This window comes from Bufo gargarizans, chromosome 5 (assembly GCF_014858855.1).
Source record: "Bufo gargarizans isolate SCDJY-AF-19 chromosome 5, ASM1485885v1, whole genome shotgun sequence".
NCBI lineage: Eukaryota > Metazoa > Chordata > Amphibia > Anura > Bufonidae > Bufo > Bufo gargarizans.
In genome coordinates this window covers 281492343-281512063 of record NC_058084.1, presented here as the reverse complement: position 1 = coordinate 281512063, position 19721 = coordinate 281492343, and the positions used below count along the sequence as shown (strand labels likewise).

General features: G+C 44.9%; 1 protein-coding gene across 4 annotated transcripts in view; it reads right to left on the bottom strand.

The window, feature by feature from the left end:
- Window positions 1–19721, bottom strand: part of LOC122939055 (dentin sialophosphoprotein-like) — a 90180-nt gene that overhangs the window by 7662 nt on the left and 62797 nt on the right. For all 4 annotated transcript variants that reach the window (XM_044294999.1, XM_044295001.1, XM_044295002.1 and 1 more), the window contains 3 exons: window positions 8337–8388; window positions 4925–4975; window positions 447–554 (listed from right to left, as the gene is read on the bottom strand). In XM_044294999.1, the coding sequence (XP_044150934.1) occupies window positions 447–554; window positions 4925–4975; window positions 8337–8388 (211 nt within the window). The remainder of the gene's footprint in view (window positions 1–446; window positions 555–4924; window positions 4976–8336; window positions 8389–19721) is intronic.

Here is a 19721-nt window from a genome sequence, read left to right as displayed (position 1 = left end):
CCTTTAATAACTACTCCTCTACATGCAGTGTCACAGTGTCAGGGATGGATAACAGACAGATAAACATAATGATGACGACTTTTTCTCTAACAAATGATTAGCACAAGTTACAACTGTTATAAATCAAGTTACACAGGGCATTTTCAATATGTGGCGGTAGAAAATAAACTGGTTAGTCTCACATGCCCTGCTGAGGTCAGGACACATCTCACTGACAGCAGTCACATGACAAACCAGAAAGTAGGATTCAAGTATGGGGGGATAAAACAGCAAATTAGGTAAATTTGGAGAAAAAAATAAATGCCAGAACCATTAACACCAATGTGAAACAGGCCTAAGGAGGAATGAGTGAAAAGTCCTCATGTGAAAACAAACAAATCAAGGGAATACAGAAGAATATCCACATACAGTTAGAACTAAAGATAACAGAACAAAGGGAGACTTACTATTTCTTCGAGTTTTAGCTCTTTGTATTTCGTTAGTGCAACGGAGAACAATTCTTTAACCTTTTCCGCAAATGCTACATCAGACTCATTTGCAACTGCAAAGGTTTTCTAACAAAATAAAACCATACATAGGTTTTAGAAAATCATACAGTTATACGTCACAAAGCATATAAAATATTATTTCCTGTAGTATTTACGCTATTCAAAGACAGCTGCATTATGTAAAACTTACCATAATAAAACTATGATACGAGCTATGAACACTATGGAAAACGTGGCCTGTTCTGCTTGTACTGCAGTGCAGACATGAATTCAAACATACTCTTTTGTCCTGTACTTAAGTCGTGCTAGCAGTAGAGCCACTGCCTTCTCTCCGCTTTCCCTAGGCCAGTGACGACCAGTTCATTGATCACGTGGCCTAGGTGCAGCTCAGTGAATGAGGCCGAGCTTCGATACCAAGCACAGCTGCTGTGCAATGTATGGCACTGTGCTTGGTGAGCACTGAGAAGGCCACGGCACTAACAGAAGCGCTAATGCCTTCTCAAACAGCTCATTGGTGGAAGTCCTAGGCATTGGACCCCCACCCTTCATATATCAAAAATCCCCTTTAAACTGGAATATATCAACAGAAAATGATATACATATTTCTGCTTTCATTCTTTGGTATTTTAAGCGACTACCCAAACAGTATCAATTCTTTGAGGCACATTTGCACACAGTTTGTGACTGAAGTCGGCAGGAAGTTGTTCAAAAAACAATCTTAGAAAAGCTAACCAATCTGTGGATGTAGGCTTGCCCAAATGCTTCTGTCTTTTCATGTAATCCCAGACAGATTCGATGTTGACACCAGGGCTCTGTGGGGGCCATATCATTTCCAGGAGCCTTTGCTCTTTTTACATTGAAGATAACTTTTTTTTTACATTGGCTGTATGTTAGGGGGCATTGTCCAACTGCAGACTAAATTTGGAGCCAATAAAAAGCCTTCCTGATTGAGAATATGAGGGATAAGTATCTGCCTGTATTTCTCTGCATTGAACAAACCATAAATCCTGACCAAATCTCCAACTCCATTTGCTGAAATGCAGCCCAAATTTGCAATACACATCATACATACTTAACTTCAAAAAGTAGTGCCATCAGAACTCGCAGAAACCAGTGTGACCCAGGAGTGTGGAGAGGTCTGGCCAGAAGTGGTCTCAACTATGCGTGAAAACTGTGGTGCAAAGAATGGCAGTAGGTGCTCTGTACTGATGAGCCAAAATTTTAAATGGCTGTAACAGAAAGAAGTTTGTTTGCCCAAGCATGGCAGAGGTTCTTTGCAAGTTTGATACTGTATTTAAGAAAACGGCGTTTAGGATTTGGTCCAGACTAATAGTGTCCTCAATGCTGAGGAATGGAGGCAGAAACGTATCCATCATGCATTACCATCAGAGAGGAGTCTGATCGGCTCCAAATTTATTCTGCAGCTGAACAACGACCCCAAACATACAGAATGTCATTATGAACTATCTTCAGTGTAAAGAAATCCTGGAAGTCGCCCCCAGAGCCATTATCTCAACATCATCAAGTCTGTCCAATCGCAGCGGACTGCATCACAGCAAGGAAAAGGGTGAGCTGTTCTCTGGAGATTTACCAAATATCACAAGAACAGCTCACCTTCTCCATGGCTGTGACGCAGTCTGCTCTGACTGGATGGTGTCACAGACAGGGAGGAGATGCCAACTAAGGAAACTAGATGTCTTCTACTCCCTGTAACGATCGTCCGAATTAACATACAGCGCACCAAAAACAGTGGAGGACACAGCAGAGGGGTATTTAAAAAAATAAAATAAAGCGTTTGCATCTACTGTGGCCAAGCTATCTGGTAAGCATACCAGTTTGTGCTACAAAAACCCATGAAAAGGTCCTTCAAATGGTCCCTGTTTCAACAAACTTTGCAGAAATCATCAGTACAAGTAAATATAAGAAACTTCGTAACATCTTTGCAGAAAAAAAGTGTTTCTTTCTCCCCATTACTAGCCTTCTCTGCTAAATCCTTCTAGAGAGACAAAACTGTCTGCCAGCTCACTGAAGGATTAAATTACATGCTGGCCATAGAAGTGTATTAAGAGGGGAGGAAGCCTGAAGAGGGGAGGGTTTATTTAACCACTTCATTACAGGAGTGTTTATCCCTCTTCTTTACCAGGCCAGTTTTTCAGTTGTAGCAATGCGTCTATCTAACTGCAAATAACTGATTTATTTCTGAGCCAGCCTACATGTATTTGATATTTTTCTCGGGACATCTTACACCTTTCTTTTGTGCTATTAGATGATGGATATAATATTTTTTTTAAAATTTAAGGAAAAATTGTGCAAATTATGGGGGAAAAAAAAGTTTTGGGTTTTTTGTAAGAAAGTAAAAAAAAGTCTAACTATTACAAAAGGTTTCAAGACAAAACATTTCTAAAACCTGTACCGTACTAGTACTCTGAAAATAAGCGCTATTTATGTAATTTATCTACTGGTGGGGCCAGCCGCAAGACTTCAAAAGACTGAAGCGCATTTTGGATTTTTGGCGGACTTTTTTTCTATTGCTGGCTCTATAGCACAGTACTGCCAGAAAAATGTTGTACAGTGTCAAAACTACGGCTATAAGCCCCGTGAAAGTTACTTTTTTGTTTATGTTATTTGCCTAAGGTATTCATCTTGGGGAAATTTTTACATTTTAAGGTTTATTTTTATTATACATTTTTTGTATATTTTAAAACAGAAAAAAAACTGTTATACAAAATATTGCTAAAACAAATACCTAGATTTTTAAAATACACACGTTTAGGTTTGTATATTTTCCACATACAAATTCCACTATACTATTGCTAAAACTAATAATAAATATATATTTTATATGAACGAAAAAGGCACGGGATGTTTGTATTGGTGTGTATGTAGTCCAATTACTATTGCCAATACTGGTAACTATTTTTATTAACCCCTTTCTGCCACAGTCAAGGAAGAGGTTAATTCCCAGCCTGCAGGCTGACATTTCATTTTTAAAGCCAGCAAGTGATGCCCTTACATAAGAAAAAGTGCTCCCTGCTGGCTTTCAACTTCCTCAATGTAAGGCTACTTTCACACTGGCGTTTTAGCTTTCCGTTTGCGAGATCCTTTCAGGGCTCTCACAAGCGGTCCAAAGCGGATCATTTTTGCCCTAATGCATTTTGATCAATGGGGACGGATCCATTTTCTATGGCACAATAGAAAACGAATCCGTCATCCATTGACTTTTAATGGAGTTCATGACGGATCCGTCTTGGCTATGTTGAAGATAATACAAACTGATCTATTCTGAACGGGACGCAGACATTTGTATTAGGCTACTTTCACACTAGCGTTCGGGGCTCCGCTTGTGAGTTCCGTTTGAAAGCTCTCACAAGCGGCCCCGAACGGATCCGTACTGCCCTAATGCATTCGGATTGAATGCATCAGTCTGGCACCGTTTGTCCTCCGCTCCGCCTGGCCGTGCGGAGGCAAACGGATCCATCCAGACTTACAATGTAAGTCAATGGGGACGGATCCGTTTGAAGTTGACACAATATGGCTCGATTTTCAAACGGTTCCGTCCGCCATTGACTTTCAATGTAAAGTCAAAATGGATCCGTTTGCATTATCATGGTAATGCAAATGGATCCGTTCTGAACGGATCTAAGCGTTTGCATTATAGGTGCGGATCAGTCTGTGCAGATACCAGACAGATCCACACCTAAACGCAGGTGTGAAAGTAGCCTTATTTGTATTTATTTTATGCACTTATATAGCACTACTATATTCCGTAGCGCTTTACAGACATTAGCATCCAGCTGTCCTCAATGGGGCTCACAATCTAAGGTCCCTATCAGTATGTGTTTGGAGTGTGGGAGGAAACCGGAGTACCCGGAGGAAACCCACACAAACACGGTGAGAACATACAAACTCGAATGTGAAAGTAGCCTTAAGCCTCATGCACACGTCCGTGAAACATGGACCGTTTGATACCGGCCTGGATTTCTTCTGAGTGCAGGAGCGCACAGAGTCATTGTTTGCTGTGACGCCGTGCTCTTACTGCTGCCGTGATCTATACCAGTGCATTACTGTACTGCGGCAGCAGGAAACGCATGGCGTCATAGCAACCAATGATGCAGTGCGCTCCTGCACTCAGAAGAAATCCAGGCCGGTATCACACGGTCCGCATTTAACGGACGTGTGTGTGAGGCTTTATACAAGCTTGTAGCTGGCCACGGCACATCTCCCTGTGACTGCAGCTGTCTAATGACAGCGCGATCACAGCAATCTGGGCCGGTAAGGGCATCCGGCAGATCGTGATGTAACCCGACGCTTTTATACGTAGGGTTACAGATAGTAGCCTACAGCCACGACATAGAAAGTCATGTGGTGGTAGGAAAGTGGTTAAAGAGACAGACATAAAAAATTGGTCAGTCTGCAACTAAAGTACGAGTACATACCAGAAGTTTGAACACGTCTTCATTGCTTTTTACTGGCTTTATATGAAAAGTCTGTAAAATACACACAAAGGAGATTCTTCTTCATATCTTGCAGGATAACACTATATTCTAAAAATACAATAATGTGACTGACAAAATGAGACAACACATGACATGTTTTAAGCTGTAACCATGGTGGCACACAAGTATGTATAGGAAAAACTGTACAGTAAAACATTTAGAAAACCAATGCAGGTAATTTGGCAAAGTAGTTGTTTAACCCCTTTTTTAACACAGTCATTTCTCACCTTCCTGACCAGGGCTATTTTCGCTAATCTGACGCGTGACTATATGCTTTTTACTTATCCAACCGATTCAGACACTGTTTTCTCATGACACATTTATTAAAAAGTTTACGCCACACTTGTGGCATAAAAAAGGAAAAATAGCACATTATGGTGCATGCCATATGTGCACCATAATTTGAGTCTTTTTAGGCTTTAGAAAAGTGGTGACAAAAGGGGCAGGAGTTAGCAGGGGGGGCTTTGCACACTCTGACAAATTTAACATAACTTTTAAAAGAAACTGGCTTCAGTTTTTGGCTCAGGGCAGAGATGAGCCTAATTTATTAAGAGATATCTGCCTCTTAATAAATTAGGCACATCCCACGCTAGTGCAAGAAGATCCAGAGTCAGTTTTACATTTATGTATGGAGAATTTGGAAAAAGTCGCAATTTTCTACATTTAAATGTCTCTGCTTTTAAGGCCTCATGCACACGACCGTTGTTTTGGTCTGCATCTGAGCCGCAGTTTTTGCAGCTTGGATGCGCACCCATTCACTTCAATGGGGCCGCAAAAGATGCGGACAGCACTCAGTGTGCTGTCCGCATCCATTACTCCGTCCTGTGGGGCGCAAAAAAAAAAAAATATATATATATATATATATATATATATATATATCTATATATATCTATCTATCTATCTAACCGGTCCTATTCTTGTCCGTTTTGCAGTTTTATCAATGGCTGTCCGTGCCGTTCAGCAAATGGCGGTTTTTATGTATGTGTGAATGAGGCCTTATGACCACCCGTGCAGTCCAGCAGCAGTGGCTGTGCTTACTACACACCATAGGAAAAGGCAGTGCATTGAGATTGAAAAATGAATAGATACCGAACAGCATATATAGTTTTAGGGTAGGTCCTGCCTGACTGAGACCACCTTGACGCTGGTAGGCTGGCACAGGATTTTTAGGGTCCAGTCACACGTCTGTGGTGTATTGCGAATCCGCAAATTGCAGATTCACAATACACCCGGCCGGCACCCCCCCCATAGAACTGCCCATTCATATTGTGGACAAGAATAGGACATGTTCTATTTTTTTGCGGAGCCTCGGCCCGGAAGTTCGGGGCCGCTCTCTGGAAATGCGGATGTGGAGAGCACATAGTGTGCTCTCCGCATCCCGTTCTGCCCCATTGAGAATGAACGGGTCCGCACATTTTCGGATGTCTGAATGGAGCCTTAATCAAAGAATACTGGCTGAGAGTCTCAGATTTTAGCATTTCAGAATGAAGCGGCTTGGTCTATATATAATATTTACATCTACTGTGTAGATTTTTTTTTATAAATGTGGCCATGCAAATCTGCATATTCATTAATTACATTGTGCAGGATTTTTTCTTTTTTTAAATCTTTTTTTGTTTCCATGGTTACAACCACTCTGCAACACATCAGCAGTAGTTGTGCTTGCACACTAAAGGAAAAAGCACTGACTTCTCTGGTGGCCATAACCATGGGACTGCATAGGCTAGAGCTTTTTCCTGTAGTGTGGAAGTACGACCACCACTGCAAGCAGTGTATAATGTGAGATAAAAATGAATCCAGCCAGCAAAGGAAGCAATATGGAGAATCTCAATACATTAGTAAGTGCCTTGTATTACCTTCCTCTACATAATAAATGCTATTTGCTGAAATGAGACAACCCCTTTAAAGGAATTTATCGAAGGGTGTACTGACTCCACAGGCGTTTCAAAGAATATAGATAGTGTTGATCGAAGAGAGCCTAGGGTAATTCTGTATGGAGATCCATCTCTGTACAATATTAGAATGTATGGGCTCCAACGAGCTGAAGTCAATCAATCATTCGCGACTTTGTTGAATTACTTCGGTAGTTGATTTTTAAAGTGAAAACAACTTTAAAACTTGAAAACAAACTTGGCTTCGGTTCATACTAGTATCTCGGAACCAAAGCAGAGTTCGGATTCAAGTTTTTAAGATGGTTATCGACTTCACAAATAACTTACTTCGGCTCATCGGAGCCCATACATTGTAAGGCTAGTTTCACACTAGCGTTCGGCTGTCCGCTCGTGAGCTCCGTTTGAAGGGGCTCCTCACGAGCGGACCCGAACGTTTCCGTCCAGCCCTGATGCAGTCTGAATGGATGCGGATCCGCTCAGACTGCATCAGTCTGGCGGCGTTCAGCCTCCGCTTCGCTCAGCAGGCGGACACCTGAACGCTGCTTGCAGCGTTCAGGTGTCCGCCTGGCCGTGCGGAGGCGTGCGGATCCGTCCAGACTTACAATGTAAGTCAATGGGGACGGATCCGTTTGAAGATGCCACAATATGGCTCAATCTTCAAACAGATCCGTCCCCCATTGACTTTCAATGTAAAAGTCTGGACGGATCTGCTCAGGCCAATTTCACAGTTAGCCATTTTTTGCCAATATAATGCAGACGGATCCGTTCTGAACGGAGCCACAGTCTGCATTAATATGAGCGGATCCGTTCAGAACGGATCCGATCGAACGCTAGTGTGAAAGTAGCCTAATACTGTACGGAGACTGATCTCTGTACAGTATTATTACCAAGTTTTGATTGAAGCGACTACAGATGAAGCATCTGAAGCTTGCTTCACTCAAGACTAAATCTAGAAAAACGTGGCTGTGAAAATAAAAAACACCCCATTAGGAGGGCAGATTTTCCAGGAATAGTTTTCGGTAGCCATTTCGCAGTTGAAGAAACTCTGAGGTACCCCTAGAGTGGAAAACCCTTAAAAAAAAAAAAAAAAAAAAACCCTTAGCTCTGCATTAATTTTCTCATCAGGGTATATTCACACAACAGATTTGTCCACCTGAAAATCTGCAACAAAATCCAAGAAATCAGAGCCCAACCTTTAGATTTCTGCCACGGATTTAACTGCATATCCATGTCACTTTGCAATGTGGATTTAAAATCTACACAGCAACACAAACTCCCATTGGAAACAACTAGACGCGGATAAGCATATGAAACACTCACCAAAAAGTGTAAAGTTTCTGCCATGTGAACATACCCTTAAAAGTCATCTGAAGAGTGAATATTTATGCTAATGGTATGAGTGTTCTAGACACCTTTCTTCACAATTCTACACAGCAAAAGATATTATCCAGTTTTCATACCTTTCTTGATTCTTTATGCCTGGTCTTGCCACTCTTTGAATGATGTTTCTTGCTGTAGTACAGATTTTAAAATAAGCCTTATTCAGTAAGCAGTGTGACATATGGTAGCCATCATGTCATGTACTGAATATACAGAACAAACGTTAGTTTAGAAAGTAGTGCAGAATTCTACTAGATTCCACTAGCCACCTATTTGTCGTCAGACCAATACCCTGAGATTTTAATATACAATCATTTACATCATATTATAGTGAGAGTGTATCCTATAGCAATCGCATTACTCTGACTGTACTAGGAGAGGTGATGTCAGATTGCTGGGGGTCTGACTGAGCTTAACTCCAGCAATTCCAACGATGGGGGGCACAGAGTGACGTATTTGAATGGATACACATGTTGCTCCACTGCTCCTTTCACTTTTATGGGACTGACATTTTCCTCGGGGGCCCAGCGGTCAGACATGCAGCGATCCAGCATTTCTCACCTATTCTGAGGGAATAGTAGTTTTAACCACCTAAATTCCAAATGCTCCTTTGGAAACAAGTGGAGTAGAATGTAAACCAAGGAGCATAGATAAAAGTTGGCAGAAATGTGTGGTTTCGTCTCAATCCCTAATATTTCCTGTGTTGTTACAAATTAAAAGTTAAAGTGGTTATAACTAAAGGGAGAAGGGAACGTCTGTCTCCAAGTTTTGGACTACTTATATAGCGTTCTTAAACACACACACAATTATAACAGTACCTTTGTTGTTTTTGTCCCATCTATTAAGGCAAAAAAATGCCATGGCTCGCTGTCCTCTGCTGGAGAGCTGTGGCATTAACCAGCTCACGATCACTACCCATGGCTGTGCCTCTGCCCATAGTGAGCGGAGCACTACCCATGCCTGTGCCCGGCAGTGAAGTGTGCAGGCGAGAACTGAAGATCATTACAGGGTGGGACAGAGGATACAATGGGGAGGGGTTGGTCATGCAGATCACAGAGGGGTTTGGGCACTTGCAGCCAGAACACTGCCCTTGCAAACTCGTTTTTTTCAGCCTTTCTTAGATGGGACAAAAACAACAAAGGCACTGTTATAAATGTGTGTGTGTGTGCACAAGAACGCTATATAAGCAGTCCAAAACTATTCAATTCCTCACAAATGCCAAGATAATAGTTTGCTGTGAGTGAATTGTGGTTTTCTTTACATCCAGGACGAAGTGCAGAGCCACCTTAAAGGGCCACTAACGTTTCACACAGATAATGTGCTCTCTCTCCTCACTACAGAGGATGGAATCGAGACTGGCCCAAAGACTTCTAAGGAGAAAGGAGAGAGAGCATGCTTTCCGCACTTTTCTCTCCACGAGCTCTAGATATTTTCTAGATTTTGCGAAAAGTTAGTGATCCTTTAACCCCTTCAGGACCCTGCCATTTTTAGCAAATCTGACATGTGTCACTTTATGTGGTGATAGCTTTAAAACACTTTTAGGCTACTTTCACACTAGCGTTCATGGGTCCGTTCGTGAGCTCCGTTTGAAGGAGCTCACGAGCGGACCCGAACGCCTCCGTCCAGCCCTGATGCAGTCTGAATGGATGCGGATCCGCTCAGACTGCATCAGTCTGGCGGCGTTCAGCCTCTGCTCCGCTCGCCTCCGCACGGACAGGCGGACAGCTGAACGCTGCTTGCAGCGTTCAGCTGTCCGCCTGGCCGTGCGGAGGCGAGCGGATCCGTTCAGACTTACAATGTAAGTCAATGGGAACGGATCCGCTTGAAGATGTCACCATATGGCTCAATCTTCAAGCGGATCCGTCCCCCATTGACTTTACATTGAAAGTCTGAACGGATCCGCTCAGGCTGCTTTCACACTTGGAATTTTTTCTAAGTTATTAATGCAGACGGATCCGTACTGAACGGAGCCTCCGTCTGCATTAATATGATCGGATCCGTTCAGAACGGATCCGATCAAGCGCAAGTGTGAAAGTAGCTTTACTTATCCAAGCCATTCGGAGATTGTTTTCTTGTCACATATTATACTTCATGACAGTGATAAAATGGAGTCAAAATATTTTTATTTATAAAAAAAAAAAAAAAATACCAAATTTACCAAAAATATGGAAAAATTTGCAAGTTTCCAAATTTCAATTTCTCCACTTTCATAATAGTAATACCTCCAAAAATCTTTATTACTTTACATTCCCTATATGTCTACTTCATGTTTGGATCATTTTGAAAATTACATTTTATTTTTTGGGGATGTTAGAAGGCTTGCAAGTTTAGAAGCAAATCTAAAAAATTGTAAGAAAATTTCCAAAACCTAATTTTTTCAGAACTAGTTCAGTTATGAATAGACTTTCTGCAGCTTACATATTAGAAACCACCCATAAAATCACCCCATTTTAGAAACTACACCCCTCAAGCTATTCAAAACTGATTTTACAAACTTGTTAACCCTTTAGGTGTCACCTACGAGAATTATAGGAAAATGGGAATGAAATTTCAAAATGTAAACTTTTTTTTTAGCACATTAAAAAATGGTATCAATTTTTTTCTGCAACAAATCAAGGGTTAACAGCCAAACAAAACTCAAAATCTTTTACACTGGATCTGCAGTTTACAGAAACACCCCATGTGTGCTCAGAAACTGATGCATGGGCACACAGCATGCCTCAGAGTGGAAGAAGCGCCATATGGCTTTTGGAGAGCGGATTTAGCTGGAATGGTAATTGGGAGCTACGTCGCAAATGAAGACACCCTGAGGTGGCCCTACAGTGGAAACCCCCAAAAAGTCACCCCAATCTGGAAACTACACTCCTCAAGGAATATTTTAAGGTGTGTAGTGAGCACTTTGAGCCAACAGGCGTTTCACAGAATTAAGCCTCATGCAGAATTCAGTGTTTCACGGACGTGTGCTATATGTGTTCTCCACGGACAGCACACATCCCTATTCATTTTAATGTGTGTATTCACACATCAGTGTTTCAGCATGGTCAGTTTTTTTTTTACATTTTATTTTTTTTACTACGGATGCATGCTCTATTTTGTCCGTGTTCACGGATCCATCACGCCCATTATAGTCAATGGGTCAGTGAAAACCATGGATGCCATCCGTGTTTCACAGATTAACAAGAGATTCTTTGAAAATTATTTTTCAGCTGTTGAATGTTAGTGAAACACGGATGCAACACTGACAGCAAAAAATGGACCCACGGACCTTTCACTGGAGAAAACACTGTCTGTGTTACCAATGATCCAAAACTGACACGGACGTCTGCATGAGGCATTAGGACACGCTTGGCTGTGAAAATACAACATTTTTCCTGAAAAAGTTGCTTTACACCTAAAATTTTTCACTTTAACAAGGGGTAACAGGACAAAATGCACCCCACATTTTGTTACCCATTTCCCCCCAAATATGGCAACACCCCATATGTGCTAAAAAAATTATGTATGGACGCACAGCAGGGCTGTAGAGTCAAAAAGCTAAATATGGATTTTGCTGACCTGAATTGGCCAACATTGATTTTAGGTGCCATGTCGCATTTAAGATTCCCGAGGTCCCCAGAAATTAAAAACCCTAAGAAGTGACCCCATTTTAGGGCTGCAGCTAATGATTATTTGAATAATCGATTAGTTGTCGATAATTTAATCGATTAAAATCGGGAAAAACAGCAAAATGAAAAAAAAAAAAAAAAAAAAAGGGGGGGTTTATATGATTTTACTTAAAAAAATTATGTTCAAAGGCCATATTAAAACAAATTGTGGATGGCACTGTTCTGGGGAGGGGGATCTGTCGACGGCACTGTTCTGGGGAGGGGGATCTGTCGACGGCACTGTTCTCGGGAGGGGGATCTGTCGACGGCACTGTTCTGGGGAGGGGGATCTGTCGACGGCACTGTTCTGGGGAGGGGGATCTGTCGACGGCACTGTTCTGGGGAGGGGGATCTGTCGACGGCACTGTTCTGGGGAGGGGGATCTGTCGACGGCACTGTTCTGGGGAGGGGGATCTGTCGACGGCACTGTTCTGGGGAGGGGGATCTGTCGACGGCACTTTTATGGGGTATCTATAGATGACACTATATAGCATCTTATGCTATATGTGTCACCCACAGATCTCCCCCATAACAGTGTCATTCACAGACCCCCCCTCCCCATAACAGTGCACAGATCCCCCTTCCCATAACAGCGCTCAGATTCTCTCTCCCCCCCTCCCCCCCCCCCCCCCCCCCTCCTCCTAACAGCCCTGGCCCCGCTGCTCACAGCAGACTATTCTGGCAGTAACTTTTACTCAGCCCATCTTTATTACCTTACAATGAAGCTCCGGTAACAGGCAGAGCGGGGCGGCGGTGTAACATCACTCACTCACGTGACTCGCCTGCTCCGCCCACTTTATGACTGAAGCAGGCGCGTCATGTGAGTAAGTGACGTTACGCCGCCATCCGCTCTCCTGTTACCGGAGCTTCACTGTAAGTTAATAAAGATGGGCTGATTTAATGTTGAAGTAAAAGTTACTGCCGATAAAAGGACCCTGACCGCCCGCTCCCGCCCCAGTTAGCAACGAATTGGCCGATTATTCGATAACTGGATTTGTTGACAACGAATCCAGTTATCGAATATTATCGATAACCTCTATTAATCGTTGCATGCCTACCCCATTTTGGAAAGAGCACCCCCGTACGAACATTTTAAGTGGAATAAAGGGTACTTTCCAGCAAACCGGTATCTCACAGAAGGCAAAAACACTTGTTAAAAGGATTTCAAAGCACACATTTGTGAAAAAAATAAAAATAAATTACAGGCAGACCAATTTTTTTTTTCACAAGGGGTTAATGGAGAAAATGTAGTATGTGTTCCCCATTTTTTCTCCATTCAGGAAACACCCCATATGTGCTTGTAGCCTGCTCTATGGGTGCAAAGCAGGCAAAAAGTTAAATGTGAATTTGGCTGGCCTGAATTGGCAGACATGGATTTTAGGTGCCATGTCGCATTAAAAAAAGTTCCTGAGTTCCCCAGAAATGTAAAACCCCACAAAGTGACCCCATTCTGGAAAGAGCACCCTCGTACAAACATTTTAAGTGGTGGAAAGGGTACTTTTGACCTAACAGGTATTTCACAGAAATGAATATGTATGTAGTGGTTGGTGAATAGTGGATCTGTAAGCTACGCGGACTAAATCAGAGATATAAGGTGGTAAAACTACAGGGTACATCATGGATGAAATTAAATTAATACTTCATGGATGAGTGGCAGATTTCAAAACACTCCTGCATGCACAGGCCATGTTTTTCAGGGCAGGTTTCGCAGTGGTAAATGGCGTCTTTCCTAATCCCCTTTTGTAACACACCCTCCTCCTTTTTTGGGTCCTTTCCTTCCTTGCTGTCTGAGGGACCTAACCTGGAAAATGTTGCCCTGGTACAAAACGGGTACCATGACTTCCTGAAGTACTGGAATCCTCTCCGGCCTGGCTTTGAAAAATTAGGGCCGTGATAACCACCTCTTTGAACCAAAGTAAAGTTCCTGTGTGGCCTGCAAAATGAAATAGCACATAAGCATTGCACATTGCCATCTGTACAAGGTGTACGGCCAGCTTTTTTTTTCCCACACTTTCGTTTTTCGTGTGGCATTGTAGGGCTTCAGAAGTTGATCTGAAAGATCCACCCCTCCCATGTGCCTGTTGTAGTCCAGGATACAAACTGGTTTGGGGGTAGTAGTTGTGGTACCTTGTACAGGAGCAGGGGAGCTGGTGTTAGTGTGAATGGTGGTCAGTACAAGGATGTCCCTCTTGTCCTTATACTGACCACCAGCATGTTCTCATGGAGGAGATCCCTGGTTTCACCCTCTCTCAGTGGTAGCCCTACCAGAGATCTAGGGAGGCCTCTCTGATTTTTGCGTACTGTGCCGCAAGCCACAGTACCTTTGGCAGTTAGGGACATGAATAGTCTCACAAAGTTTGTATAACTTTATGCCTTACCTTGCCAGTTTGCTAGGCAGGTACTGGCGGAATCTAATCCTCCGTTTGAAAAGTAATAGGGACTAATCTACACTGACATTTTTATCTGTACACCTCAACAAACTTGGTGTTAAAGTGGTCAATGACAGGCCTAACTTTGAACAGACTGTCAAATGTTGGGTCGTTTTGGGGTGGGCACTGTGCATTGTCGTTGTAGTGTAGGAATTTGTTAACCAACTTAAATCGCTTCCAGGTCATGGTCTTACTGTAAATTGGAGTTTGGTAGAAAAAGTCAGAAACTCCAATATGCAGCACGAGTCCCCAAAACTTCATAATCTCTGCTGCACTTACTGGGGTCCAACCTAGGGGTCTACTGTATTGCGATGTAGGGTTCTGATTAGGGCTGCAGCTAACGATTATTTGAAAAATCGATTAGTTGTCGATAATTTAATCGATTAATCAGGAAAAACACCAAAATTACAAAACAAAGAGGTTTATATGATTTTACTTGAAAAATTATGTCCAAAGGCCATATTAAAACAAATTGTGGACGGCACAGTTATGGGGGGGGGGGGTCTGTGGACTGTTATGGGCATAACGGGGCACAGATCCCTTTCCCCATAACGGGGCACAGATCCCTTTCCCCATAACGGGGCACAGATCCCTTTCCCCATAACGGGGCACAGATCCCTTTCCCCATAACGGGGCACAGATCCCTTTCCCCATAACGGGGCACAGATCCCTTTCCCCATAACGGGGCACAGATCCCTTTCCCCATAACGGGGCACAGATCCCTTTCCCCATAACGGGGCACAGATCCCTTTCCCCATAACGGGGCACAGATCCCTTTCCCCATAACGGGGCACAGATCCCTTTCCCCATAACGGGGCACAGATCCCTTTCCCCATAACGGGGCACAGATCCCTTTCCCCATAACGGGGCACAGATCCCTTTCCCCATAACGGGGCACAGATCCCTTTCCCCATAACGGGGCACAGATCCCTTTCCCCATAACGGGGCACAGATCCCTTTCCCCATAACGGGGCACAGATCCCTTTCCCCATAACGGGGCACAGATCCCTTTCCCCATAACGGGGCACAGATCCCTTTCCCCATAACGGGGCACAGATCCCTTTCCCCATAACGGGGCACAGATCCCTTTCCCCATAACGGGGCACAGATCCCTTTCCCCATAACGGGGCACAGATCCCTTTCCCCATAACGGGGCACAGATCCCTTTCCCCATAACGGGGCACAGATCCCTTTCCCCATAACGGGGCACAGATCCCTTTCCCCATAACGGGGCACAGATCCCTTTCCCCATAACGGGGCACAGATCCCTTTCCCCATAACGGGGCACAGATCCCTTTCCCCATAACGGGGCACAGATCCCTTTCCCCATAACGGGGCACAGATCCCTTTCCCCATAACGGGGCACAGATCCCTTTCCCCATAACGGGGCACAGATCCCTTTCCCCATAACGGGGCACAGATCCCTTTCCCCATAACGGGGCACAGATCCCTTTCCCCATAACGGGGCACAGATCCCTTTCCCCATAACGGGGCACAGATCCCTTTCCCCATAACGGGGCACAGATCCCTTTCCCCATAACGGGGCACAGATCCCTTTCCCCATAACAGTGCCATAGACAGATCCCCCTCCCCATAACAGTGCCATAGACAGATCCCCCTCCCCATAACAGCCCCGCTGCTCACAGCAGACTAATCACTGCATCTTTATTTTACCTTACAATGACCCTCCAGTAACAGGCAGCGCGGGCGGCGGCGTAACGTCACTTACTCACGTGACGCACCTGCTCCGCCCACTTTATGAATGAAGGAGGCGGAGCAGGCACGTCACATGAGTAAGTGACGTTACGCCGCCGTCCGCTCTGCCTGTTACTGGAGCGTCATTGTAAGGTAAAATAAAGATGCAGTGACTTAAAGTAAACCGCCCGCATAGCAACAAATCAGCGATTACTCGATAACTGGATTTGTCGGCAACGAATCCAGTTATCGACTATTATTGATTACATCAATTAATCGTTGCAGCCCTAGTTCTGATCAATAAAATTGTTGGGCATATAAATTGGTTTGGACCACTATTAAATTGACAAAATCTAGAAGATTTTGAAAAAAAATATCTAGTTAGCCCGCACAGTCTATCTGTATTCCGGAGCTGCCCTCAAAAATCTGGAATTTGGGGCTGATAATTTTCAGGGGTGGGGTCCATAAAGGTTCACTCTGGGGAGCTGCCTCCGCTGCTACCCTGGGGTGCCTTCTAGAGCGGATGATGAGGGGGTAGAGGAAAGTGGCATCCTCTTCTCCCTCACGGGCAGAGTCAGTATTGGAGGCAAGCATGGAGTATGCCTCCTTAGCAGAGTATACTCGTTGGGATGGACAGGCCATTTTTATTTCGTGTGGAAGGGAGGGGGGGGGGGTGTATGTTGTGTTGTGATAAATTAGAAATAAAATTTAGAAGAAAAAAAAAATTGTAAAAAAAAAAAAATCGTACACAAAAGTTTAAAATATATATTTTCTGCACACACACAAAAAAAATAACTTTCAGTGAAAACTGAAGACGCGATCAGTAATGGACACTACAGAGTACTCAGTGGTTGCAAAATGCACGTATGCACATGGTGTTTAAAATTTTAAAATTCTAATATACACACACTGTATTGTTTGCCCTATAAGACGCACCTAGGTTTTTGAGGAGGAAAAGAAAAAAAAAAAATTTTTTAACCAAAAGGTTTGCTTTTGGTGGGTTTTGAACTAATGGTCTGTGGATGACGCACTGTTATGGAGGGGGGGGGGGGGGGAAATCTGTGGATGACACACTGTAAGGCTCCATTCACACATCCACAATTTCGTCATGTCCTATTCTTGTCCGCAATGTGCGGTCCGCAAATTACGGGACACACATTGCCGCTTTCCGTGTTTTGCGGATCCGCAGCTCGGCAAAACACGTTGCGGACATGTGGAGGACACTGTTATGGAGGGGCGGGGGATCTGCGGAGGACAGGACACTGTTATGGAGGGGCGGGGGATCTGCGGAGGACACTGTTATGGAGGGGCGGGGGATCTGCGGAGGACACTGTTATGGAGGGGCGGGGGATCTGCGGAGGACACTGTTATGGAGGGGCGGGGGATCTGCGGAGGACACTGTTATGGAGGGGCGGGGGATCTGCGGAGGACACTGTTATGGAGGGGCGGGGGATCTGCGGAGGACACTGTTATGGAGGGGCGGGGGATCTGCGGAGGACACTTAGAGGGGCGGGGGATCTGCGGAGGACACTGTTAGAGGGGCGGGGGATCTGCGGAGGACACTGTTATAGAGGGGCGGGGGATCTGCGGAGGACACTGTTATAGAGGGGCGGGGGATCTGCGGAGGACACTGTTATAGAGGGGCGGGGGATCTGCGGAGGACACTGTTATAGAGGGGCGGGGGATCTGCGGAGGACACTGTTATAGAGGGGCGGGGGATCTGCGGAGGACACTGTTATAGAGGGGCGGGGGATCTGCGGAGGACACTGTTATAGAGGGGCGGGGGATCTGCGGAGGACTGTTATAGAGGGGCGGGGGATCTGCGGAGGACTGTTATAGAGGGGCGGGGGATCTGCGGAGGACTGTTATAGAGGGGCGGGGGATCTGCGGAGGACTGTTATAGAGGGGCGGGGGATCTGCGGAGGACTGTTATAGAGGGGCGGGGGATCTGCGGAGGACTGTTATAGAGGGGCGGGGGATCTGCGGAGGACACTTATGGGCGGGGGATCTGCGGAGGACACTTATGGGCGGGGGATCTGCGGAGGACACTTATGGGCGGGGGATCTGCGGAGGACACTTATGGGCGGGGGATCTGCGGAGGACACTTATGGGCGGGGGATCTGCGGAGGACACTTATGGGCGGGGGATCTGCGGAGGACACTTATGGGCGGGGGATCTGCGGAGGACACTTATGGGCGGGGGGATCTGCGGAGGACACTTATGGGCGGGGGATCTGCGGAGGACACCGTTATGGATGGGCGGATCATCGCTCTCTGCAACTCCACTGTCATTACTCTGTAGAGGGCAGACACCTTCAGATTTAAACTTTTTACCATTTATATAATTAAAGAACATTTTAGGGTTAGTGTTGCTCTCTTTGGCAATTAATCTCTCAGTCTCTTTAGTGATTTAAAAGCTTTTTTTTGTCATGTATTGCTTTATTTACAGTTCTATTTATCCACATAGTTTTTTCTGGTTCCCTAACTTTTTAAGTATGCACCGTATTTTTCGCCCCATAAAACGCATTTCCCCCCCCCCCCAAAAGTGGGAGGAAAATGCCCCTGTCTCTTACGGGGGCGAATACTACTGAGAGCTTCCATTATGGAAGCAAAAATTAAATACGGGGACCGCGCTGTATCTTTAGCAGTTTATACCAGTAGTTGGAATAAAGAACCATAAACGTGGAGAACTGAGTTCATATCCTGCTGTCGGAGGTGGCAATCGCAAGTCCGTACTTCACATACAATGAGCCTGCTATCACAGGTCTATACTTCGCATGTAGTGAACTTGTTATCCACCTCCAGCCTGTAGTCAGATCTCGCCTTGAGCCGCCGACCGCCCACTCCAAACCGGGTCAAGATTGCCTTCACAAAAGGACAGAGAGATGGTGCAATACCCTCAACAATCAGAGGTAATAAAGTTTTATTTTACTCACATATTCCACAGTTTTCACATGCGTATAAGATTGCCCGACCCGGGTTTCGCAATTAGCTTCGTCAGGGGCTGCAGTATAAACTGCTAAAGATACAGCGCGGTCCCCGTATTTAATTTTAAATTTGTACCTAGGAGATTGAACCTATCCCATTAAGGGCACCGCTGCTCGTGTCCAGTATTTCACACCAAACATCACTCGTTTATCCATTATGGAAGCGCTCATTAGTACCGGAGGACCGGGAAGCGGTGAAGGCTTTGTATTCGCCGCTTCCTGGTCCTCAGCTGTCAGCTGCACACAGTGTGACTGCGCTCTGTGATCTCATGCTGTGCGCAGCCTTCACAACACAGCCGGAAGACAGAGCGTGCTGGAGGAGAGGAGCGGCAGCACCCAGGAGCAGGAGAGGCAAGTGGTTTATTTATTTTATTAAACATGAGGCGCTGGGGGAAATATAAGGGGCAACATGAGAGGCGCTGGGGGAAATATAAGGGGCAACATGAGAGGCGCTGGGGGAAATATAAGGGGCAACATGAGAGGCGCTGGGGGAAATATAAGGGGCAACATGAGAGGCGCTGGGGGAAATATAAGGGGCAACATGAGAGGCGCTGGGGGAAATATAAGGGGCAACATGAGAGGCGCTGGGGGAAATATAAGGGGCAACATGAGAGGCGCTGGGGGAAATATAAGGGGCAACATGAGAGGCGCTGGGGGAAATATAAGGGGCAACATGAGAGGCAATGGGGGGGGGGCAACATGAGAGGCAAT